General features: G+C 39.4%; 2 protein-coding genes and 1 pseudogene across 3 annotated transcripts; 2 read left to right on the plus strand and 1 right to left on the minus strand.

The window, feature by feature from the left end:
- Window positions 1-101: 101 nt before the first annotated feature.
- On the minus strand, window positions 102-1,041 carry LOC100583317 (olfactory receptor 51B5-like). The gene is given in 2 exon segments (XM_012503668.2): window positions 102-515; window positions 517-1,041. Coding segments are annotated over 2 exon segments (939 nt in total).
- Window positions 1,042-7,277: 6,236 nt separating this feature from the next.
- Window positions 7,278-14,318, plus strand: LOC100583649 (olfactory receptor 51B6). Of its 2 annotated transcripts, XM_030794760.1 has the most exons (2): window positions 7,278-7,292; window positions 13,395-14,318. In XM_030794760.1, the coding sequence occupies exons 1-2, from the start codon at window positions 7,278-7,280 to the stop codon at window positions 14,316-14,318; spliced, it is 939 nt and encodes a 312-aa protein (XP_030650620.1). The 2 variants fall into 2 exon arrangements, with proteins under 2 accessions (XP_030650620.1, XP_003254877.1); XM_003254829.1 differs by lacking the exon at window positions 7,278-7,292 and having other exon boundaries at window positions 13,380-14,318.
- An 11,721-nt stretch (window positions 14,319-26,039) lies between these two features.
- Window positions 26,040-26,353, plus strand: LOC101179198 (annotated as a pseudogene).
- Window positions 26,354-27,113: the final 760 nt, after the last annotated feature.

Consider the following 27,113-nt stretch of genomic DNA (forward strand, 5'->3'; position numbering starts at 1 on the left):
CCAAGTCATATGAGCATGCATGCTAGATATAAGACTTCTTTGCTTTCCTGCTAAATATTAGAGTTTTCACATTCTGTGAGAGTGACTGTGATGATCGGAGATCAGGTTCCAATTCTATGGGTAGTAAAAAGCTGAAGAATGCCATTCTGAATCTGCTTGGTCTTGACACTATATATTATAGGATTCATTAGTGGAGGGAGCAGAAAATAGACATAGCTCATAATGAGGTGAACAATATGTGGAACCTGCTTTCCAAAACGATGAATCAGAGAAAATCCAATCACTGTGACATAGAAAACCAGGACACAGCAGATATGGGAGACACAGGTATTGACAGCCTTGGCCCTCTCCTCTCTGGAGGCAATGCTCAGGACAGTCTTGAGTATCAACACGTAGGAGATGAAGATAATCAGAGAATCCAGCACAAATATAAAGACTACAAGCACAACTGGATACAGTCGGTTGAAGGTGGTATCAGCACAGGCCAGTTTAATGACACCCTGGTGAAGGCAGAAATGCATGTGAAAGAACATGGGAGTGACAATACAGAAAAAAATAGAGGGGCATGATTGGGGGTACAACAGATACAAATCCCCTCATCAGAACTCCCAGCCCAATCTTCAGTACTCGAGTATTAGTAAGTATGGAGGTATAGCTAAGAGGGTTGCAGATGGCAATAAAACGGTCATAGGCCATGGCAAGCAGAATGCCAGACTCGACAAAGGAAAGTGAGTGTATAAAGTAGGCCTGGGAAAAGCAGGCTGCACTTCCAATCTCCCTGTGATCCAGCCAGAGGACTCCCAGCACCGTGGGCATTGTGGTCAGGGTCAGCCCCAGGTCTGTGGCAGCCAGCACGGCCAGAAAAAAGTACATGGGCTCATGAAGATTGTGATCTTCCTTAATAAGAAGAAGGAGGGTGCCATTGCCAAAAAGGACGGATATATAGATGAACAAGAAAAATACGGAAATCCAGTGATGAGCTGCCTCCAAGCCTGGAAAACCAGTCAACAGGAAGGGATGGGAGCTGCCGTTGGACGACATCCTGGGTTTATATAGAAGAAATATCTTTCTGTTTCCGTTATTACCACAGTGCACAGTTCTACCTTCAAGGTATCACTGAGACTATATCATTCTCAGATTTTTTTCCTAAAGACAATAATGACATCAATATGTGATTGTTTCTCAAAATACATTCTTAGGGTTACCCATACTATTTGTATTCTTAACTGCACATTCCAGGATCTATCTCCTACCTACTTAATCAAATTCTTGGAGTTTCAACTGTTTATATGCATTTAAGCATTCTCTTCAGAAAAAAATTTATGTAAACTTCAACTTCTAAACTGTTACCCTTAACTATGCAGATTTTAAAGAATTCATATTCTATGGGGCATTCAAGGGGATTTCAAGAAAGCTAACACTAATTTTTTTCTGGTCTACCACCTAAATCTGTAATTGCCTTCACAGTAGTGATCCCTAATCCACATTTTCCTGCATATAAAGACTTATCTGAATTATCAGCTAAGGTCTCAACAGCCTAAGAAAGAAAAGTGTGGGAAGAGAAACTCTGCCACTATCACTGTAGCTAAGGAGCAGACAGATTGAGAAAGAGACACTTGGCCTCCAGATTTCATAGAGTAGTGATGGGGAACAGACATTCACGATTAGTGTGAATTACCCTCTTGTAGAATCCTTCAGTACTACTCACTACTTGTGACAATGGCTCAGTCTAATTGTAAGTTAGATAATCATAGACTTTAGGGCTGGAATAAATGATTAGGCCAGACAAAGACATCACTTATAATAGTATATCTCCTTCAGTTTAAACATCTTACTGTTTCTTATTTACAAGTAGTGTCTTTTTCTTTTTTAATTATTTTTCCGTAGGCCTACTGAAGTAATTCCCTAGAATCTGACCTTTCGCATTTCAAGTTCTCCGTTTGTATTTAAACATCCATCTTCCTGGTTTCCTTCCCTTTATCCCCAGCCATAGGCTTCTGAATCTGTTCTCCCCAATACTGAGTGAGAGCTATTTCACTGCTTAAACAGGATGCTGTCTTTTACTGAAGAGAAGAGTCCTTTGAGAAGGTTTTAATATTCCTTCTGCCACTAGACTAGGGGCTTCTTGCATATAGACATGGTGTTTATTTGCTTTGCTCAACACCTTGCAAAGTATCTAACATGTGACCGATATACATTTCTTAGTTCACCTAATATTTTTGAACATGCATCATGTGACAGCCATGACATTTAAAGCTCTCTGGAATTAAATGGTACTAAGACAAAGTCCCTAATCTTATAAACCATAAATTAAGTTGAAAAATAAATGACAACTTTAAACAAATATAAATGCAAGTTTAACATAAAACAGTACTACTTAATGTAGATTAATTGGATGGCATTGTATACAAGATAGTATAGCAGTTTGAGGGACCTAGAACTGCACCTATGAGGAGGTCCCATTTGAGCTGAGACCTCAATACAAAAGAAAACCTGACCATCTACAGACCTAGAGGAAGACTGTTCCAAAGGGAAAATCAGCATGACTGTTGTTTGGTAAGAAAACAGGAGAGGGACAATAGATAATGTCAAAGAAGCAGGTAGTAATCAAGTGTCACAGGGCCTTATAGACCACCATGGAATTTTTGTTTTGTTTTGTTTTTACTATAAATGTAGTAAAGACATTAGGACATTTTGAAAATCACAATAGAAAATAGTGTGGTGATATATTCTGATTCGTATTTTTAAATTACTCACTTAGACTGCTATGTGAAGAATACTAAGCAAGAGACAAGAGATGAGTTAGAAAGCTATTTTGAAAATCCATATGAAGAGTGATGGTGACCTTGACTAGGAGAGAAGCAGGGGAAATGAAAAAAAGAGAGAAATAGAAAAACTTAAACAGATACAGATGCATTTTTGAGGTAGTGCCAAGATTTGCTAATATATTAAAAATTGGAGTGAGGGAAAAATGAAATGAGGTTTCCCCTAGATTTCTGTCTGAACAAATGAAAAAATGGTGAAGCCATTTACTCAAAACAGAAGTCTGAGGGGGATACACATTTACTTGTGAGGAAATCGAGAGTCATTAGTAAATAAAGCTGAATTAGAGCAAATCCATCCCTTGCTTTTTTTTCATGTCACATACCAGAACAGCTTCTTGAAGTTGTTTTTATCCTAAATTAAAAAGATGGTCATATCCAAATATACCCCTTCAGAGTTACTTTGTCAGTGTAAGGCACTACCCTAAAGATGCCACCAAAGAAAATGATCCTCTTACCTTCCACCCAGAGAGATGAGATCTAACTGTAATAGTTTCAGTGAAGAGATGCCAGACAACTGGGCATGAGGCAACAACTTGGCACTTTTGGCTTGATGTTAAGGAATAAAAAATTGAAAGAATCATTTTTCAGCATCCATATTCTGTCCTAGGACTGAGAGACGTAAACCAGAATTCAGTGCCTATTGAACATACAATGAGTGATGTGTACTCTTCAGTTACCAGACACAAAGATAATCCAGCTTAGCTCCTCCCATTCTGTTCTATGTACAACTTCATTTCTGTCAACACTCTTCTCTGATGTTTCAGCAATAATCTCCTTTAACCTAATCTTTCACTGTATCTCAACTTTGTGAAAAATTCCTTCTTATAAGAGAATATGCAGCACAAGTGATGAATCACTACAGGGAAAGCTAACCAAAGTGTAAGGCAATGATTGTATTTTGCCAATAATAACCTGCAACTTAAAGTTTCCCCTTCTCCATTCCCAAGAATTCCATGCATACATACCTGGTAATGCAGCTATAATAGTGATCTATGGAATCACTCTACTTTGTTTTGTGGAAAATTCTTGTGTCCTCAGCTAGTTGCGGCTCTTGGTTTCTGAGAACAAAGAAAATGAGAGAAGAGATAAAAGCTGAGGAAAAAAATATAGGGAAGGAAAGAGATCACAAAGACTGAGGATAGAAGCAAGAAGAAGATTCTATAATGGAACACCTAGAAAATCAGATAAACTTCTAACATTTACAGCCATAATTTTTCTCTGCTTTGTTAAAAAGTAAAATCTAGTAGAATAAGAGGTGCCTTCCTGTTCATCTCTTAGAAAGAAGACATATGAAAGGGTCAATCATATTCACATCACTGAGTACAGAAGGTCTTAGGTAGTTGGTTGGTAGCACTTGGAATTGCTTTTAAAGTTCTATCAACTTCAGACTGAAATCTGCACACACATCCAAAGCTGTGGACCATTGAGATCCTTCACTTCTTCTCCTTATCTTTCTCTGGAGGGCTTATAGAGGAGTCTCCTAGTACACTCTTTGTGTATCTAGGAGTATTTCACCATACTCCCAGGTACCATAAATTGATTGATGGTAAGGAGGAGCAGGGTTATTGTGTCTTACCTAAAGACTCAGATCATGTTGTTCCTTCTCAACATCTGTTAAGAGAAGCAGTCACTGTGGTTATTAATAAAGACAGCACCTTCCCAGATGTCTCCCTTTTATAGCCAACTTGGATCTTAAGAAATATTTACTCTGTATTAACTCCTCCTTGGAGGGAGCTGGAACACTTAATTAGACCCCCCAAGCTTTTAAATAATCTTTTTCCAAATAAGTTACTGGCCAAATCAAGCCACTGGTAGGAACTTCATGTGTGGGGAATCAGAGAGCCTGTCTTCACAGCCCCAACAGACTCTGGCATCACCTTTGGGAAGTAATTTATTCCCTACATTTACTTCAAAGGTCAAATCTTTCCCAGTTTATCCCAAGAGAAAGCTATATATCTTCTTGGCCTATGTAACCTGAATTTCAACTGTATTTCCTGCTTGGTTTAGATCAGAGAAAGCTTGAAAGCAGAGAGCTAGATAGACTAGAGTCAATATAATAAAATTCAGGCAGCCTTCTCTAGTACCCAATGTGAACGCACAATCTGCAGTTATCACTAACTATTCCCTTGTTGAGTTTAGCCTACCAGAACTTTTCTCTTTTCCAGGGGATGCAGCAGGCACACTCATCACATGGTGCTTCAGCCAAGCACACCACATCACTTTAGTCCCAGGGACTATAATATTTTTGGTTTTCCCTCCAATCCTGACAGGAACCACTCTGCCTATTACTGGTTTTAAGGGGAAATATACATATACTACCAGAAGAACAAATTTCCTTTCAATAAACAGCTGAATAAATTATTCAGCTGTTACTATGCTTTCCTATAATGTTACTATGCTTTCCTATAATTAATGTAATGATCAATGCAAATAAAAGACTATCACTAACTTATGAATTATGTCCCAACTCAAAATTCATATATTAAAGTACTAACCACTAGTACCTGAGAATGTGGCTGTCTTTAGAGATAGGGTCTTGAAAGAAGTGATTAAGTTAAAATGAGGTCATTAGGGTGTATCTTAATTGAATATGACTTCTGTCCTTATAAGAGGAAATTTGGATATGGACAGATACAAAGGGAAAACATGTGAATACACAAGGAGAAGATGGCCATCTACAAGCCAAGGAGAGAGGCATCAGAAGAAACCAACCCTGCCAACACCTTAACTCTGGACTTCTAGCCTTCAGAACTTATGGGAAAATTAGTTTCTGTGGTTTAAGCCATGCAGTCTGTGGTACTTTTTTATGGAAGCGCTAGAAAATTCTCTAGCAATGTAAACATGGGCAAGCTACTTAACCTTTTCAATACTGAATGTATATTTAGGCATAAACTTAATAAATATGTTTAGAAATTAATGCTGCCTATTACAAAATGCTGATGATAGACCTAGACAGGCTTATAAGACATTCTTGCACATTTTATCAAAGAAATGAATACATATGTTTATACAAAGACTTGCACATGAGTGTTCATAAAAGCTTTTTTTTTTTTTATCATTGCTAAAGACTGGGAACAACCCAAATGTTCTTCAATAGGTGAACAGATACACTGTGGTACAACTTGCAAGAGATTGCTGCTTAGCAATAAAAAATAACAAACTATTAACACATGGAACTAGTGGATATATCTTAGAAAAATTCTGCTTAGTGAAAAAAAAAGCCAATGATTTCATCTATATAGCTTTATTGAAATGGTAAAATTATTGATATGGAAATCAGCAGTTGCCAGGGTTTAGAGATAAAGGGAGAAGGGAAAGGAAGAAGGGTAGATGTTTCTAAAAAGAAGTAGTATGAGGAAGCCTTGTGGAGATAGGTTTATTCTGTATTTTGACAGTTGTGGTATGCACATTAATCTAAATAGGTAATAAAATTGCATAGAACTATATACATATACACAAATATATCAGTGCATGTAAAACTAATGGAATTTAAATAATCTGTGTGGATCATATCAATGTCAATTTGCTGGTTCCGATAGTTATTCAAGATGTAACCACTAGGTAAAAACTGAGATGTCCACAGGATCTCCCTTTATATTTTTTGCAACTTCTTATGAATCTATAATTATTTCAAAATAAAACGTTAAGAAAACAAATGCCCTTAAAGTGAAGGGTTTATTTATTTATTTATTTTGCTTTTTTATATGAAAACTTTACTGAAGCTCCAGGTAAGCATCAGTCTCTGTGAAACTTTGGTGACCACAGGTGCAGCTGAAAACCAGTAAAACCCGGCAGATATTTTTGGAATATCTAGATAATATGTTCATTGGCCTGTAAGTGATGAGAACTGAAATTAGATTGAACATATCAATCTGAAAGGTCTTGGAAAATGGCCTCCAAATATAAGATATTAACAAAGAAATTGTTGTAGACATGAGATATGTAGTCCAGAATCCCCTTTAGAGAAAGACTTCCTGGTCGGGCGCAGTAGCTCAAGCCTGTAATCCCAGCACTTTGGGAGGCCGAGGCGGGTGGAACATCTGAGGTCAGGAGTTTGAGACCAGCCTGGCCAACATGGCAAAACCCTGTCTCCACTAAAAATTCAAAAATTAGCCAGGCATGGTGGCGGGCGCCTGTAATCCCAGCTACTCAGGAGGCTGAGGCAGGAGAATTGCTTGAACCCGGGAAGCGGAAGTTCCAGTGAGCCAAGATTGCATCACTGCCCTCCAGCCTGGGCGACAAAGCGAGACTCTTAAAAAAAGAGAAAAAGAGAGAGAGAAAGACTTCCTGCCTTGCTCTGGGAATGTGGTCAGCAGACAGTCTTCAACTCTCAGCTCATACAGGACCCTCAGCTGCACAGAACGACTTTGCCCAAAGCCAAGACCTCCCTGGGGCAACTCACATCTGATGACTAAGTAAGGCAGAGTTTTGAAAACCTGGCCATTTCCCCCAATGTGGGGTAATATTGTTGGGTAATACTCGCTCCAGAGCTTTCTCCTAGATTGGTCAAGCCTTTGCCAGCCTGTATCTCAGTTTGATTTCTTCCTCTGACCAATTCTACCTCCTCCTTTCTTTCAAAGGTATTGCTTTCTAGTAAATACATTTTACTTTAAAAAGTATCAGTATCTACTTCTGGACAGCCCAGCCTGTGTCAGGAACAAAGTCAATTATCACATGGATTGGTTATCTGTGAATGCATACATTTGGTTGTTTAACGAGAATATAAATGTTCTGGATAGGGAGCTACTATAAAATATATCATCACACAGGTGATACCATGCCTGTTTCTGCTAACAAGATAATGTTGTAACTATGTGAAATGGTGCAAGAGGGTGGATCCAGCTATGGTTGTGATTTCCAGGGTCATTCTGGGAGCAAAAAATAATGGAGGCTAATCAAAGGCACAAAACTAATCTGGGCGTGAAAATTTTTGATCCCCGTCTCATTATAAGGTAACAGAGTGATTTTTATTCATTTATTTAGAATTTAAGATGCCTTAACTATTACACACAAATAAAAACCATAAATCTGAATAGAAATTAAAAACTTATTTTTGTGAAAACTATTAAGAGAACACAAATGTCGGGTATAAGTTGTAAATTTGCTATACTCATATCTGGCACAAGAGTTGTATCAATAATTTATAAATAAAACCCCAAAATCAATAAAAGAATAATAGACAATCTACTTGTTTTCTGAAATGGGTAAAAGGCTGAAAAAGTTACTTTACAAAGGAGGCAAGTGATCAATAAATATATGAAAATGTGTGCAATGTTATTAATTATCAGGGAAATGCAAATCAAAATTACAATGAGATACCAGTACACGCGCAGTAGAATCACTTCTTAAAAAACCCTGGAACACCTAGTGTTGTTAAAGTTGTAAACCAACTGAAACTCTTGTGAACTGTTAGTGGAATATATTTTTAACAAATTATCACTTTAGAAAGTATTTGATAGTATCTACTGTAGATAAGCATATGTTTATCCAAGGAATTGTATTCCTATGATGAGACCTAATAGAAATTCATACGTATATGCGCAAAAAACAACAATCAAATAAGCATGTAGCAGAATTATCTAAGTAGCATTCTGTGACAGCCCCAACTATTACTGTTGACTATCAAGAGCACCAGAGTAAATATGGGGTATATTTATACAATCGGAATATCATATAGGAATGAAAATGAACAAACTACTATTACATAAAAATGCACAGGTATTTCTCAAAAACATAATGATGAGCATAGAATCAAGACTATAATTCCACTTACATAAAGTTGACAACTTAATAAAACTAATCTGGAAGGTGAACTTGAAAGGAGTGCAAAGGAATTTTTGAGGTATTGGTAAAGTTCTAGCTCTTGTTCTGGGTGGCAACTATGTGAGTGAACTTTTTCTGCAACAAATTCATTGAGCTAGACCTTTATGATGTGTTCACATTTCTTTATGTAAATTAACCTTAATAATTTTTTTTACTAAATAACAAGAGGTTCATTAAAGCCCTTTCTGCCCTCTGTAATATACTTTCTCAATAGTCTTTTCATCATCATTGTATCAGTAACCAAATATTTAATTTATCAACCACTAAATTAAATCTCACCATTTGCTGAATGAGAAAAATAATGTATTTGTGTGTTCATTGTATATCCTTTATACATACATCTGTACTACTACTTACAGATGTTTAAAAAAATCTATTTGCTAAGCAGAATAGTGTTCATGAGACAGTGGTTTAATTTGGAAGTGAAAATTTCTCTGTATCAATCAGAGAAATATTAAATTGCCTGTAAGATCATCTATCTCCAATGGTAGAAATCGGGGAATATAACATTGATTCAATGGTTTAATCACTTGAATATCTATGTGCCATAAGATTATGAAAGATAGAGTCTGTTTCTCACACAGTTCACTGTGCAATAAAGGAAGATAATCCAAAATGCAAATAATTAAAATAAGTTTAATTGGTTATGACAGAGATGACAATATTTGACATGAATTGTTTATTAAATATTGAGTACCGTTTCAAGTGCTTTCTCTTTAAACCACACCACACAATAACTTTATGTGATGGCAATTATTATATGTGTTTTACAGGTAAGGACTATGAAATGCAATGAGATAAAATAATTCCAAAGTAGCACAGCAAGAGCCAAGGCCACAATGTAGACAAAATATTCAACTTCCAACAGAGGAAAACCTCCAGTAAAAGCCAGGACAGAGACAGAGATCTTGGGTTGTGCTGTTCAAAGCCCAATACCCACAAGGCTGAGGGCACAAATAATAGAGGAAAAGATGGAAGGAAGGAGGTAGGGAGAGAGGGAAGAAAGGAGGGAGCAGAAGAGGGAGGGAGGGAAGAACAATAATTATCTAAATCAGGAATGGTCTCTGGGGAGGAGCTTCTGAAATAAATGTTCCTACCAGCCAGGCTCATGTGCAGATTCTGAAAAGATGATGCCCAAATCTTTCATACGGCTAAAGATGTGAGATACATGACTATGGAACTGAAGAATGGAAGGAAACAAAGTTTCAGGTCAGTGAGGGTATTTAATGAATCTCCTCTGTAAGATCTCATTGCAGGAACCAAGGCAAAGAAAGACAGGGAAATCGAAGCTGATTTCTTAGCAAGAGAAAAGTAATAGTGTTTTCTGCTAAGAGTAGATATATATAGTAGGCATGGGTCCTAAAGACTCCCTGACATCTCTAAAACTTGGTTTCTTTGAGAGTTACCTCTTCAAATATAAAAAAGTGAAGGATAGATTCTGGAACACATAAGGCAAACAATTCTAGGAACAAACCAGAGCACGGGTGTTGACTCAGGCATGAATTCTGGGGTTGTAGTAATTTCTCTCCACCTGACTGATTCTTTAATCTCTCTGGCTTCCATTCTAACCCTGAGAGTCCCCCTGCCCCCAACCCCATGTCTTTTACCCTAGAAGTCCAGATAAGTGCCAAATATAGAATCAACTCTTCCAAATTCTTGAGGAGGTATACCTCTGTAATCATCAGAGATTCAAATACTTTCTAGAAAAAAAGTCACTATCTGACCATGTGACTAATAAACCAATTCAAAATTAAGCTTGGACGGAGCTTGGGTTATGTGTGCCTCTGGATCGGGGTGGAGATTCACATAGCTGTGTGGCTTTAGCACCTGGAAAAGTTTATATTGTGTAATAGGTATCCATTACTCTTCCATCTTCTTTTGCCTGCTTTCTTCTAGCCGCACTGGCAGCTGATTAGGTAGTACCCACCCGCATGGAGGGTGGGTGGGTTCTGCCTCTCCCAGTCTACCGACTCAAATGTTAATCTCCTTTGGCAACACCCTTACAGCACACCCAGGAACAACACTTTGCATCCTTCAATCCAGTCAAGTTTGCACTCAATATTAACCATCACAGAAAGGATAATAGACAAAGGTAAGGGGGTAAAAAAAAGGATGGAGACATTAAGTGCGCGAGACAGAAAAGAGTGTCAGGAAAAGTGAAGAAAAAAAGCCGAAGGGAAGGTGAGAGAATAAATGAAAGTTAACATCTGAATGGGCTCCCTCTGAGGTGTCTGCATAGAGCCATCAGTTTATGCGGCAGAGTTTGAGACTTTGAGAATTAGTTCCTCATTAATAAAAACTGAAGTCTATTCTATGACAGAGACCCTGGAAGAGGGTGAATGGCTGCAGGGATGAGGCAAAGGTTTTAGATTTTTATCCCCTCTGAAACTCACAGATCATCTCATGTACCACAAAAGCAACTGAGGGAATCGAGTGAAAGCACTCAGTTTTCAATATGAAAACAGACAAGACAAACAGCTATTTTAAGGATTCTACCCAAAAAATGAGGTGTATATAATGCCCCAGTCCAATACTTGACACATGGTAGAAATTCAACAATTATTTGGTCCATACATTTGTTTCTCAGCTTTATTTTCCCTATCTGGTATTCCTACTCCTTTTTTTAATTTATTTATCCATTATATGTTTATTTAGTAGTAATATAACACAATTAACTAGATTAATGTTCTGTATTATCTTTTCCCTCCCAGCTTTATTTAGGTATATTTAAAATTTGCTAAGAAAGCAGCCCTCACATATTTTTACTACCAAAAAAATTAAAGTTATTACGTGAGGTGATAGATATATTAATTAGTTTGATTATGGTAATCATTTAACAATGAATACCTATAAAAAAACAGTAAGTTATATACCTTATGTACAATTTTTATTTGCCATACCTGCTTCTTTAATCCTGCATAAGCTGAGTATTGTCTGAACCTTTCACTGGCAGGCAGATTGAGCAATAATACCTCCTTTTCTCACTTTTTGAGGACAGAGTTGCTTTCCCCTCTACTTCCCTCAGTCCCAATGCCCCAGGCTCAATGTTACTTTTAGCTATGTCAGAAGTTCCCACACTGGCTCATCAATCTTTTCTCCTTTCCCTTTCCCGCCCAGACGTATCACCTTTTATCTGCTGATTAGAGAAACTATAGTTTAATATTTTTATTTAAAGTCAAACACAGGCTCCTAAAAACCCCATCATCCATCATCTTATATCTGTTCCCAAAGCTTCCATAAAAAAAAAAATGAAATCATTTGACACACCTCTGGGTGAATAATCCTGACATGTACTCACTAGAGAAAGAGAAAGGAGGTGCTTCTCTGAAACAATAACAAAAACACAAAAATAAAAAAATTATCCACTCTTCACAAAACATTTCCCTGTACTTTGTGTCAAGAGAATGACTGAGAAGACAGAAATCACTAGCAGTGTTTACAGGTTATGTAACCAAATCTCAAGATTAAATGACTTTCCCAAGATCATTATTGTTAGAAAGAGCAGAGCTCAAACTTCAACAAATTCTTCTGAAGATGAAAGTCCAGTAATCTTGGATGCATTTTTTTCATGGACAGAAAGAGGTCTTGTAAGTCATGCATGAATTTACATCAATATGCTCTTTCAATAGTATATGAGATGTATAGTCCAAACCAACCATAAGAGAAGGTGGGTCTATTTTCTCTGGCTCATGCCACCAACACACAATTTATGTATTCTCAGAGGTTGGCTGCCTGCACCAGCTGAAATCTTAGAATTCTGATGAGTCACAGAGCCTTCTCACTTTTGTGAAATCCCATCAGATTCCATAGTTTTAAAAAAAAATTCTCCTCGATCTTGCCTAAATTACCAATTTTTATTTTTGCATCACCAAGTAGGTGATATGCAACAGTAGTTTGGTGCTATTATCAATTAGTGCCTTCAAATACTTATCATCAAATCCACATTTTACTGCTTATTCTTCAATTTATATTATGAAAATTTGAATTCTTTGAAGCAGCATATCAATAACTAGGGTTATAAAGCTGGGCAACGTAGAGTTCTATGTGCTTTGGAAACACACACAGATAAGTCACTCTTATGTCATTTTCTAACTACCCAAAAGTCTCTGGAGCTTCATCAATTCAATTTTCCCTCCAGGCACACTGAAGAAAAGTCAATCTCTGAAATTTACTATTTTATTGTATTTTTTCATATATTTCTTTCTTGTGTATTTGTTTTTCCCATATAATGTTTATATCTGCTTTTCCAATAGTGCTTAGAACCATTTTTCTACTGATCTTTTAGGTCTCACATAGTCTGGGAAACCTTTACATCCACCCTATAATACCACCAGTCAGGATGAAGAGCACCATGAAAAGTCACCTGTAAGTTTCAGCCCATTACAGCACTATTCAAATATAGTGATTTCTTCTTTCATTTTGTTTTTATTTTCTGGGTTATATGATTTACAATGAATTCAACAACGTTTATTCTGCATGAATAGCTGTATCTCCAACGTATTATCCAATAATCTTACATAGAGTAAACCCTAAATAATATCTTCTTTATACATTCTATTTTCCCATACCTAGGATCTCCCAGGAATGACTAAATCATCATCCTTGCTGTCACTGAAAGTCAGGACTGGTGAACATCTTATGAACAGGTAGAATTCTCAAGGAGCAACTTTTATACAACTGATTACTATTACTTTACCTGGAGTAAATATTTTCCTCTTTGCAAAGCTGGCAATGGGGCTCAATAAGTCTGCTTCCACCTTCCAGCTTACTGGCTTCCCAGGCATGGAGAAAGCACATCACTGGATATTCATCCCATTATTGGTAGCCTACATCTCCATACTTCTTGGCAATGGCACTCTTCTCTTTCTCATCAGGAATGATCATAACCTCCATGAGCCCATGTACTATTTCTTAGCTATGTTGGCAGCTACAGACCTCGGAGTGACATTGACCACAATGCCCACAGTGCTAGGTGTTCTGTGGTTAAATCACAGGGAGATTGGCCATGGAGCCTGTTTCTCTCAGGCCTATTTTATCCATACTCTTTCTGTCATGGAGTCAGGTGTCTTGCTTGCCATGGCTTATGACCGTTTCATTGCCATCCGCAACCCCTTAAGATATACCTCTATCCTGACCAACACCCAGGTAATGAAGATTGGTGTGGGGGTATTGACAAGGGCCAGTCTATCCATTATGCCAATAGTTGTTCGCCTACACTGGTTTCCCTATTGTCGATCCCATGTACTCTCCCATGCTTTCTGTCTACACCAAGATGTCATCAAGCTAGCCTGTGCTGACATCACCTTCAACCATCTCTATCCAGTTGTAGGTTTATTTGCAATGGTCTTGTTGGACTTTCTCATCATCTTTTTCTCCTACATTTTGATTCTCAAGACTGTCATGGGCATTGCTTCTGGACAAGAAAGGGCCAAGGCCCTCAACACATGTGTCTCTCATATCTGCTGCATCCTGGTCTTCTATGTCACTGTAGTTTGTCTGACATTTACTCATAGGTTTGGAAACCATGTTCCTCATGTCGTTCACATCACAATGAGCTACATCTACGTCCTTTTCCCACCTTTTATGAACCCATTTATCTATAGCATTAAAACTAAGCAGATTCAGAGTGGCATACTTCGCTTATTCTCTCTGCCTCACTCTAGAGCATGACATTGTTTCACTGGTCTCTGAGGAATAATTCAGGGAACCTGGACAGGGTGACAACGTTGCTGGCATAAGTAACTAGGGAAAGTCATTTCAATCCCTCAGCATTTCAGTGGAAATCAACCAATCCCTCTGCTACTTAGAACATCATTTTACCCTGCCTGTCTATTGCTGATTTGTATATGATATAATATATGTACAACACTAACCACATATCTCAGTGCTCAACTGATATTGTTTTCCCAGGTAATTTAACTCATATTGTTTGATTAGCCTATGGCTGGCACCGTATACATACATACATACTTACACACATACACACATATACACACACACAGATACATACAATTATATATATTTAATATAATACACACTATTATATATACTTAATATTTAATATATAATAGTGTATCTGTGCATGTGTTTATATATATTATATAAATTATATATAATATATATAAACCGATTATATATATAATTCTTGGGTCTATGATTTGGGTCACCTGTATTTCAGTCAATGCCCATTGCTCTCCATATGGCCTGCATGTATTAGCCCTGTTATACATAGGAATAAGGCATTTTTGACCTCAGACATACATCCAGTTTTCTTGTTCATATGGAGCTGGCTGCTGTTTCTAGAAAATTGCACATGAAGAAATGAGACTTTCTTCAATGAGAGTAAGCTATTTCCCTCAATTACTTTCTTCAATGCGAGTAAACCATTTCCCTCAATTCAAAATGATGAGTCTAGGGAAAGTATCTCTATGAGAAATGTGTTCAGTTAAAACTTTGATTAACATTTATCAAGTAATATTGAAAATAATTTGAAAACAGAGATATAATTTCTAATTCAGATGACCATTGTCTTCATAGTTAATTCCAGTTACTACTGAACAGAGAGATGCATTTTCATAAAGTGGTATGAGAGGTCTGGTTTAGGGGTACATCAGAGGTAAGACTAGATGGGGTGTCTGGCATGTGCAAAATAGCAGAGTTGAAAAACAAACAGTTGGTCATATGTGGAGGGTGGGGAGGAAGGGAGAGGACAGAGGCAATGCTCATAACTAGAAGATAAAATGGCCTTTTCTGGCTCCAAATACTTTTCGAAGTTGATTCTGTTCAGAGTCTAGGCATGAGAAGAGGGGGTTTGTGGTCCTATGGCCAGGTGAAGAGCCAGTATCCATGACCCAAATGATAAGTTTTAAATTAATTTTAAAAGATATTCTTTTGACCAAAATACAGGGTATGATGTGCTTGGACTACACAAGGGGCCACCCAGTGACCAGTCAGCTGGATGTCCCTCATCTCTGGCCTCTGTCATACTGACACTCAGTGATCTATGGCTGCCCACCTACTCTTCATCACAGAAAGGTGGGGATTTTTTAGAATTCTTGGGAAGTATAAATAACATGGAGAAAACAAAAATAAAATAATATCTTTACAATAGTTTCCATCTAGTAAATGATCTTTATCTGATTAGGCCAAAAGATTTTGTTTGTTTTATTCAACTTGGCTGTGTGTCTGTCTGTAGTATGTGTAAAATTTGCCTTTCTCTTCTGTAGCTTCTTGACTGTGTGCTCCAGGATAGTAAATACAACATAGTTCTTATTCCCTACTGTATTACAGAACCTCTCACATAGACCATTTTTAACAAAATATAATTTTTCATTAAAATGAATAAATAAAATCAAAAGTGACCCATGTATTTTTGTGTGTCTGTTAGTTCTTCTGTCTGTTATTGTTCTCTGTATTGTCTTCCAAGATATGGGCAATGTATACTTAATCCTGTTCTTTCTTCCCTTGGGCCTTTGGGAATGAATTCAGGGGGATCTAAGCCACCTCAAAGAAAATCTTTCTTGACTCACCCTCCAGGTCCAGTGATCCTGAAACCTGCCATAGCAGGCTAGTATAAAGATAACTAGGATAACAATACATTTTATAAATTCTGTAAATAGACACATTTGACTGACAACCCTGAGTTTCTCTCCTCCCTTTCTGTTCTTCCTTATACTGATGAGATGTGATGAAGAGACACGATAAAAAGTCCAAGAGAGGTGAAAGACTGGGACTTGCAGTTTCTCTTTGTGGAGTCCTGTGAAACAGAGCAGAGCTCTGGGCTCCCAATGGTCCCAGAAGAACATATCAACAGTAGGGTCAAAGACCTCACCCCTCCTCATGATCCTCCCCCCTCTCCCTCCCGCCCCTCCGTGACACCAGCCACACTGAGCGCTCAGCTCCTCCCAGGTCCTGGACCTGCAGCCCCGGCCAACATCAAGAGGGCATCTTTGCCAAGAATGCCTGGAAGAGACTCAGCCACTCACAGGAAAAGGTCCTCCAGAAGCCAGGGAAAGCTGGTGAGACAAAAGAAAAACAGTTTGAAGAATATGTCCAGAACTTCAAGCCACAAGAAGCAGAGGGTGCCAGACCTGAGAGAACTCTGAGGATGTTTAGAAGCAATCAGAGGCATTCAAGAGACCCTGACGAAGCTGAGTCACTGTGTGAAGTCTGTGCACTGGATTGGTCTGGGCAGGAAGGTGTGAAAATGGTTGGTGAGAAAGGTGATGTGCTCTGGGAGGATATCCACAAAAAACTCGTGGATGCATCCTTGCTAACACTGGAAAACTACCTGGACCGATTTCCTGACTTCAAGAATCGCATCACCAAGTGCAGCAGGAAGCTGGTGGACTATGACAGTGCCTGCCCGCCTCCATCAGGCTCAGCAGAGCTTCAGGAGAAAGGATGAGAGCCTCTGTCTAAGGCAGAAGTAGAATTTCAGAAAGCATAGAGAAGGTTTGAAGAGTTTAATGTTGACTTACAAGAAAAGTTACCATTATTATAGTCAAGACGAATTGGATTTTATGTTAATACTTTCAAAAACGTCTCCAGCCTTGAAGCCAAGTTTCATAAGGAAACTGTGGTGCTTTGGTACAAGGCCTTCAACATTCAAAGAGCAACACCCACTGATTTGGGTCCTCTCCACATTGCAAAGATGTCCTCATGGCCTAGGGAGCTTTCATTCCACCCCAGCCCAACAACTAGTTCAAATGAAACACTAGCACCTGCTTCTCCTACGCCAGCATGACCAGAGTCACCCTTGCAGTCCCATCTCTGTCTAAAGTCACTTGACAAAGGAACTGCAGCAGGAAAAATATCATCTCCACAGACTTTCCTAAAGTAAGATAGGTGATATGTACTGTATCAACAAATCATCTGTAACAGTTTTCAGTGGTGTGTCATTTCAAATAAACCTTGGGAAATCTCTAACAATTACCTTAAAAAATTAAACAAAAAAAAGAGTAGGATCAAGGGCTATAGGGTAGCAAAATTTTCTTAAAAGATCATTGTAATGCCCTGCTCTGATTCCCATTAGGGACATATGCTTCAATATAGAGACAAGGTCCTGGAAGCTGTTTTAAAAATCTGCTGCAAGCTGAGGGTCCTGACTGTTTGAAGGAAAACTAACAAACAGAAAGGACATCCACAGCAAAACCCCATCTGTACGTCACCATCATCAAAGACCAAAGGTAGATAAAACCACAAAGATGGGGAAAAAACAGAGCAGAAAAACTGGAAACCCTAAAAATCAGAGTGCATCTCCTCCTCCAAAGGAACGCATCTCCTCCTCCAAAGGAACGCAGCTCCTCACCAGCAACGGAACAAAGCTGGATGGAGAATGACTTGGACAAGTTGAGAGAAGAAGGCTTCAGATGATCAAACTACTCCGAGCTAAAGGAGGAAGTTCGAACCCATGACAAAAAAGTTAAAAACCTTGAAAAAGGGAGCCAAGATGGCCGAATAGGAACAGCTCCGGTCTACAGCTCCCAGCCTGAGTGACACAGAAGACGGGTGATTTCTGCATTTCTGTTTGAGGTACCGGTTTCATCTCACCAGGGAGTGCCAAACAGTGGGTGCAGGACAGTCGGTGAAGTGCACTGTGCGCGAGCCGAAGCAGGGCAAGGCATGGCCTCACTCGGGAAGTGCAAGGGGTCAGGGAGTTCCCTTTCCTAGTCAAAGAAAGGGGTAACAGATGGCACCTGGAAAATCGGGTCAGTCCCACCCTAATACTGCGCTTTTCCAACGGGCCTGGAAAACGGCACACTAGGAGATTGTGTCCCGCACCTGGCTCGGAGGGTCCTATGCCCACAGAGTCTCCCTGATTGCCAGCACAGCAGTCTGAGATCAAACTGGAAGGCAGCACCTAGGCTGGGGGAGGGGCGCCCACCATTGCCCAGGCTTGCTTAGGTAAACAAAGCAGCCATGAAGCTCGAACTGGGTGGAGCCCACCACAGCTCAAGGAGGCCTGCCTGCCTCTGTAGGCTCCACCTCTGGGGGCAGGGCACAGACAAACAAAAATTCAGCAGGAAACTCTGCAGACTTATATGTCCCTGTCTGACTGACAGCTTTGAAGAGAGTAGTGGTTCTCCCAGCATGCAGCTGGAGATCTGAGAACAGACAGACTGCCTCCTAAAGTGGGTCCCTCACCCCTGAGCAGCCCAATTGGGAGGCACCCCCCAGTAGGGACAGACTGACACATCACTCAGCAGGGTACTCCTCTGAGACAAAACTTCCAGAGGAACTATCAGACAGCTAAATTTGTGGTCTCATGAAAATCTGCTGTTCTGCAGCCACCACTGCTGACACCCAGCCAAACAGGGTCTGGAGTGGACCTCTAGTAAACTCCAACAGACCTGAAGCTGAGGGTCCTGTCTGGTAGAAGGAAAACTAACAAACAGAAAGGACATCCACACCAAAAACCCATCTGTATATCACCATCATCAAAGACCAAAAGTAGATAAAACCACAAAGATGGGGAAAAAACAGAGCAGAAAAACTGGAAACTCTAAAAAGCAGAGCACCTCTCCTCCTCCAAAGGAACGCAGTTCCTCACCAGCAACGGAACAAAGCTGGATGGAGGATGACTTTGACGAGTTGAGAGAAGAAGGCTTCAGATGATCAAACTACTCCGAGCTACAGGAGGAAATTCAAAACAATAGCAAAGAAGTTAAAAACTTTGAAAAAAAAATTAGACGAATGGATAACTAGAATAACCAATGGAGAGAAGGGCTTAAAGGAGCTGATGGAGCTGAAAGCCAAGTATCGAGAGCTACGCGAAGATTGCAGAAGTCTCGGTAGCAGATGCGAACAACTGGAAGAAAGGGTATCAGTGATGGAAGATGAAATGAATGAAATGAAGTGAGAAGGGAAGTTTAGAGAAAAAAGAATAAAAAGAAATGAACAAAGCCTCCAAGAAATTTGGGACTATGTGAAAAGACCAAACCTATGTTTGATTGGTGTGCCTGAAAATGACGGGGAGAATGGAACCAAGTTGGAAAACACTCTGCAAGATATTATCAAGGAGAACTTCCCCAATCTAGCAAGGCAGGCCAACATTCAGATTCAGGAAATACAGAGAATGCCACAAAGATACTCCTTGAGAAGAGCAACTCCAAGACACATAATTGTCAGATTCACCAAAGTTGAAATGAAGGAAAAAATGTTAAGGGCAGCCAGAGAGAAAGGTCAGGTTACCGACAAAGGGAAGCCCATCAGACCAACAGCCGATCTCTCGACAGAAACTCTGCAAGCCAGAAGAGAGTGGGGGCCGATATTCAACATTCTTAAAGAAAAGAATTTTCAACCCAGAATTTCATATCCAGCCAAACTAAGCTTCATAAGTGAAGGAGAAAAAAAATACTTTACAGACAAGCAAACGCTGAGTGATTATGTCATCACCAGGCGTGCCCTAAAAGAGCTCCTGAAGGAAGCACTAAACATGGAAAGGAACAACCAGTACCAGCCCTGCAAAAACATGCCAAATTGTAAAGACCATCGAGGCTAGGAAGAAACTGCATCAACTAACGAGCAAAATAACCAACTAACATCATAATGACAGGATCAGATTCACACATAACAATATTAACTTTAAATGTAAATGGGCTAAATGCTCCAATTAAAAGACACAGACTGGCAAACTGGATAAGGAGTCAGGACCCATCAGTGTGCTGTATTCAGGAAACCCATCTCACGTGCAGAGACACACATAGACTCAAAATAAAGGGATGGAGGAAGATCTATCAAGCAAATGGAAAACAAAAAAAGGCAGGGGTTGCAATCCTAGTCTCTGATAAAATAGACCTTAAACCAACAAAGATCAAAAGAGACAAAGAAGGCCATTACATAATGGTAAAGGGATCAATTCAACAAGAAGAGCTAACTATCCTAAATATATATGCACCCAGTACAGGAGCACCCAGATTCATAAAGCAAGTCCTGAGTGACCTACAAAGGGACTTAAACTCCCACACAATAATAATGGGAGATTTTAACACCCCACTGTCAACATTAGACAGATCAATGAGACAGAAAGTTAACAAGGATATCCAGGAATTGAACTCAGCTCTGCACAAAGTGGACCTAATAGACATCTACAGAACTCTCCACCCCAAATCAACAGAATATACCTTTTTTCCGGCACCATACCACACCTATTCCAAAATTGACCACATAGTTGGAAGTAAAGCTCTCCTCAGCAAATGGAAAAGAACAGAAATTATAACAAACTGTCTCTCAGACCACAGTGCAATCAAACTAGAACTCAGGATTAAGAAACTCACTCAAAACCGCTCAACTACATGGAAACTGAACAACCTGCTCCTGAATGACTATTGGGTACATAATGAAATGAAGGCAGAAATAAAGATGTTCTTTGAAACCAATGAGAACAAAGACACAACATACCAGAATCTCTGGGACACATTCAAAGCAGTGTGTCGAGGGAAATTTATAGCACTAAATGCCCACAAGAGAAAGCAGGAAAGATCCAAAATTGACACCCTAACATCACAATTAAAAGAACTAGAAAAGCAAGAGCAAACACACTGAAAAGCTAGCAGAAGGCAAGACATAACTAAAATCAGAGCAGAACTGAAGGAAATAGAGACACAAAAAACCCTTCAAAAAATTAATGAATCCAGGAGCTGGTTTTTTGAAAAGATCAACAAAATTGATAGACCGCTAGCAAGACTTAATAAAGAAGAAAAGAGAGAAGAATCAAATAGATGCAATAAAAAATGAAACAGGGGATATCACCACCAATCCCAAAGAAATACAATCTAACATCAGAGAATACTACAAACACCTCTATGCAAATAAACTAGAAAATCTAGAAGAAATGGATAAATTCCTCGACAAATACACCCTCCCAAGACTAAACCAGGAAGAAGTTGAATCTCTGAATAGACCAATAACAGGCTCTGAAATTGTGGCAATAATCAATAGCTTACCAACCAAAAAGAGTCCAGGACCTGATGGATTCACAGCCGAATTCTACCAGAGGTACAAGGAGGAACTGGTACCATTCCTTCTGAAACTATTCCAATCAATAGAAAAAGAGGGAATCCTCCCTAACACATTTTATGAAGCCAGCATCATCCTGATACCAAAGCCTGGCAGAGACATAATCAAAAAAGAGAATTTCAGACCAATATCCTTGATGAACATTGATGCAAAAATCCTCAATAAAATACTGGCAAACTGAATCCAGCAGCACATCAAAAAGCTTCATCAAGTGGGCTTCATCCCTGGGATGCAAGGCTGGTTCAACATACACAAATCAATAAATGTAATCCAGCATATAAACAGAACCAAAGGCAAAAACCACATGATTATCTCAATAGATGCAGAAAAGGCTTTTGACAAAATTCAACAACCCTTCATGCTAAAAACTCTCAATAAATTAGGTATTGATGGGACATATCTCAAAATAATAAGAGCTATCTATGACAAACCCACAGCCAATATCATACTGAATGGGCAAAAACTGGAAGCATTCCCTTTGAAAACTGGCACAAGACAGGGATGCCCTCTCTCACCACTCCTATTCAACATAGTGCTGGAAGTTCTGGCCAGGGCAATCAGGCAGGAGAAGGAAATAAAGGGTTTTCAATTAGGAAAAGAGGAAGTCAAATTGTCCCTATTTGCAGATGACATGATTGCATATCTAGAAAACCCCATCGTCTTAGCCCAAAATCTCCTTAAGCTGATTAGCAACTTCAGCAAAGTCTCAGGATACAAAATCAATGTACAAAAATCACAAGCATTCTTGTACACCAATCACAGACAAACAGAGAGCCAAATCATGAGTGAACACCCATTCACAATTGCTTCAAAGAGAATAAAATACCTAGGAATCCAACTTACAAGGGATGTGAAGGACCTCTTCAAGGAGAACTACAAACCACTGCTCAATGAAATAAAAGAGGATACAAACAAATGGAAGAACATTCCATGCTCATGAGTAGGAAGACTCAATATCATGAAAATGGCCATACTGCCCAAGGTAATTTATAGATTCAATGCCATCCCCATCAAGCTACCAACAACTTTCTTCACAGAATTGGAAAAAACTACTTTAAAGTTCATATGGAACAAAAAAAGAGCCTGCATTGCCAGGTCAATCATAAGCCAAAAGAACAAAGCTGGAGGCATCATGCTACCTGACTTCAAACTATACTACAAGGCTACAGTAACCAAAACAGCATGGTACTGGTACCAAAACAGAAATATAGACCAGTGGAACAGAACAGAGCCCTCAGAAATAATGCTGCTTATCTACAGCCATCTGATCTTTGACAAACCTGACAAAAACAAGAAATGGGGAAACGATTCCCTATTTAATAAATGGTGCTGGGAAAACTGGCTAGCCATATGTAGAAAGCTGAAACAGGATCCCTTCCTTACACCTTATACAAAAATTAATTCAAGATGGATTAAAGACTTACATGTTAGACCTAAAACCATAAAAATCCTGGAAGAAAACCTAGGCAATACCATTCAGGACATAGGCATGGGCAAGGACTTCATGTCTAAAACACCAAAAGCAATGGCAACAAAAGCCAAAATTGACAAATGGGATCTAATTAAACTAAAGAGCTTCTGCACAGCAAAAGAAACTACCATCAGAGTGAACAGGCAACCTACAGAATGGGAGAAAATTTTTGCAATCTACTCATCTGACAAAGGGCTAATATCCAGAATCTACAATGAACTCAAACAAATTTACAAGAAAAAAACAACCCCATCAAAAAGTGGGAGAAGGATATGAACAGACACTTCTCAAAAGACATTTATGGCCGGGCGCGGTGGCTCAAGCCTGTAATCCCAGCACTTTGGGAGGCCGAGGCGGGTGGATCACAAGGTCAGGAGATCGAGACCATCCTGGCTAACACGGTGAAACCCCGTCTCTACTAAAAAAAAAAAAAAAAAAAAAAAAAAAAAAAAAAATTAGCCGGGCGTGTTGGCGGGCACCTGTAGTCCCAGCTACTCGGGAGGCTGAGGCAGGAGAATGGCATGAACCCGGGAGGCGGAGCTTGCAGTGAGCCGAGATCGCGCCACTGCACTCCAGCCTGGGGGACAGAGAAAGATTCCATCTCAAAAAAAAAAAAAAAAAAGACATTTATGCAGCCAAAAGACACATGAAAAAATGCTCATCATCACTGGCCATCAGAGAAATGCAAATCAAAACCACAATGAGATACCATCTCACACCAGTTAGAATAGCAATCATTAAAAAGTCAGGAAACAACAGGTGCTGGAGAGGATGTGGAGAAGTAGGAACAATTTTACACTGTTGGTGAGACTGTAAACTAGTTCAACCATTGTGGAAGTCAGTGTGGCGATTCCTCAGGGATCTAGAACTAGAAATACCATTTGACCCAGCCATCCCATTACTGGGTATATACCCAAAGGATTATAAATCATGCTGCTATAAAGACATGCACACGTATGTTCACTGTGGCACTATTCACAATAGCAAAGACTTGGAACCAAGCCAAATGTCCAACAATGATAGACTGGATTAAGAAAATGTGGCACATATACACCATGGAATACTATGCAGCCATAAAAAATGATGCGTTCATGTCCTTTGTAGGGACATGGATGAAGTTGGAAACCATCATTCTCAGCAAACTATCACAAGGACAAAAAACCAAACACCATATGTTCTCACTCACAGGTGGGAACTGTAGAATGAAAACACATGGACACAGGAAGGGGAACATCACACATTGGGGCCTGTTGTGGGGTCAGGGGAGAGGGAAGGGATAGCATTAGGAGATATACCTAATGTTAAATGACGAGTTAATGGGTGTAGCACACCAACATGGCACATGTATACATATGTAACTAACCTGCACATTGTGCACATGTACCCTAAAACTTAAAGTATAATAATAAAAATAAATAAATAAATAAATCTGCTGCAAAAAGGACATCTTCCCTACATTTTCTTCTCTACCCCTATGTGATGCTTAAAATAAATCTTATTTCTGGAGATGAAGCTAATTCCCAAACCTAGATGCAGGAAGGAACCTTAGCGACTCCTGTTCCAAAATTCCAAATCCCTCAGGCCGGGAGAATGAAGAAGGAGGGAGGAGAGAGGAGTGGGCCTAATGGAGGAGTTTCTGAAACTAATGTTCTTTGCAGCTTGGCTTCTGAGTATAATCTAAAAAGGTGGTGTTGGATCCAATATCTTGACCAGGCTTAGGGGTTCATAGTAACATCTATGGCAACAATGAACAGACTTATGAACAGGTCGGTAAAGGACTCCAGTTTGTCTTGGCCTAGAGGCTCAGCATAGGGAATAGGGGGCATGGCAGGGCAGAATGGGCAGTAGACAGTTGGCTTATTAGAGATTGCAGAGAGGGAAATGCAGTAATATATCAGTCAAGATGTGATGGGGTGTAAGAATGTATCATCCCAAAGACTCCCTAAAATCTTTAGAATTTGGCTTCTGAATAATGTCTTTTGCAAATTCCTAGAAGAGGGAAAATCCTAGATCTCCTTTTTCGTTCCCTAGCAGAGAGATCTAGTTAGGAAAAAATCAAGTTGAAAATCCATGGGAATACAGAATGATATCTCTGGTGTAGTTCCAGACTCTGGTTTGGATTATCTGTTTCCTTTGTTGCTCTCTTCAGGCTGCATAAACCAGTTTCCTCTTTGCCTCTATGTGTTCTACCAAGTACTTACTCCCAAAAAAGATGAAATTAGAGTGAGGATGGGGGGCACTGTAATGACAAGGGTATAGACTAACAGAAAGAAAAACTTACCAAATAGATTAGTCTCAGATTGAGTAAAGCAAACTTTGACATGAGGCACAATGCTTTAAATTGCTGCATATTCCCAGAAATGAGCCTAGTATCCATCAGAAAATATATGCAAATCCTTATAAACCAAAGTCAGAGAGAGGTTGTTGGTTCATTTCATTCCCTGCTGAGCTATCAGCACTGCAGATTTTGAAGATCTCAACCACACCCAGACAGAGAGTGATAGTGGACCAGTGTCTCTGTCGGGGGATGGGGGTGGATAAGGAAAAGTATTTACTATTTTTACCAGCAGGGGAAACTACCCAGATGAAAATGGTGCTGGATGCTTTGGGCAAAAAGCATTCAGAGCCATAATCGACTACGAAGATGGTCAGGAATTTAGTGTATTTGTAGGTCAGATGATCAGTCTGTGGCTTTGGAAAATTGTGAATATTAGTTGTTGAGCCTTATAATGAGAATGTGATGATTAAATCAGGTCTACTGGATACTATCAATCAGAATAGATAACATTGTTAGATATAATTACCTAGTCAGAGAGCAGAGATGAAGTCAGGAAAGCAAAAGATAAGAAATAACAGAAGTCTTCTGGTAGCAGAGTGGCGGCTTAGCCTGTTGGGGCAAAATGGAGCTCAAGGCCATGAGCAGGTACAACAGTCCAGTGAACCCGGCTGTCTTCCCCCATCTGATTGTAGTGCTTTTGGCCATCGGCATGTTCTTCACCACCTGGTTCTTTGTTTACGAGGTCACCTCTACCAAGTACCCTTGTGATATCTATAAAGAGTATCTCCTTGGTGGCCTCGCTCTTCATGGGCTTTGAAGTCCTCTTCCTGCTGCTCTGGGTTGGCATCTACGTGTGAGTGCCCAAGAGTAACAACCAGGCAGCTTCTCTGAATCCCTGCTTTTGTAAATTACCTTTTTTACTATTGCTGGAAGTGTCCCACCCGTTGCTCATAATAAAGGCAGATGTATGGCATAAAAAAAAAGAAAGAAATAATAGAAGTTAGGCAGGGATTGGGGCATGAAGGTTGAAAACAAGAAGGAAAACGAGCACAAGGAAATGTAAATGTTGTAAAATGTGCTAAGTAGATGTCTGGGCGGCATTCCTCCATGAGAAAAAGCTTAAGGGAAGAAAGAGACCCTGAGTGTCTTGAAAACTCAAAGTTTTACGAACAGAATGATTAGTTTGGAGAAATCATTTTTCATTAATACAGGATCTCAAGTGTTTCCCCGCAATGAACGCAACCCCTCACACACACACACACACACACACACACACACACACACACAGACACACACACACACACAGGTTAGTGGACAGATATCGTTTTTCAAGTCATGAAGCAGCAGTCTTGGAATTACGGTTTTTTGTTTTTTGTTTTTTTGCTTCAAGCTATGGTATTGAGTACATGATCCTAATCACCAATTAATTGTTCCTTCAAGCCCTTAACCTCTTGACACACACTCTCTCACACAAAAGCACACACACACAATCATAAACACACATCACCACCACCTAGCTCCATGAGATACTCTCACTATTTTTATTAAACCAAGCACAGATACCAAGTCTTTGAGTGTGAATGCAGAAAGAAGATATATTGACGTAGATTTTTCTCATAGATACTACTAAGAAGATTATACTGTCTGGAATCTTACATGACACAGAAAAAGAACAACTCCGCCATTTAGCCATTTG

This window comes from Nomascus leucogenys, chromosome 15, assembly GCF_006542625.1.
Source record: "Nomascus leucogenys isolate Asia chromosome 15, Asia_NLE_v1, whole genome shotgun sequence".
NCBI lineage: Eukaryota > Metazoa > Chordata > Mammalia > Primates > Hylobatidae > Nomascus > Nomascus leucogenys.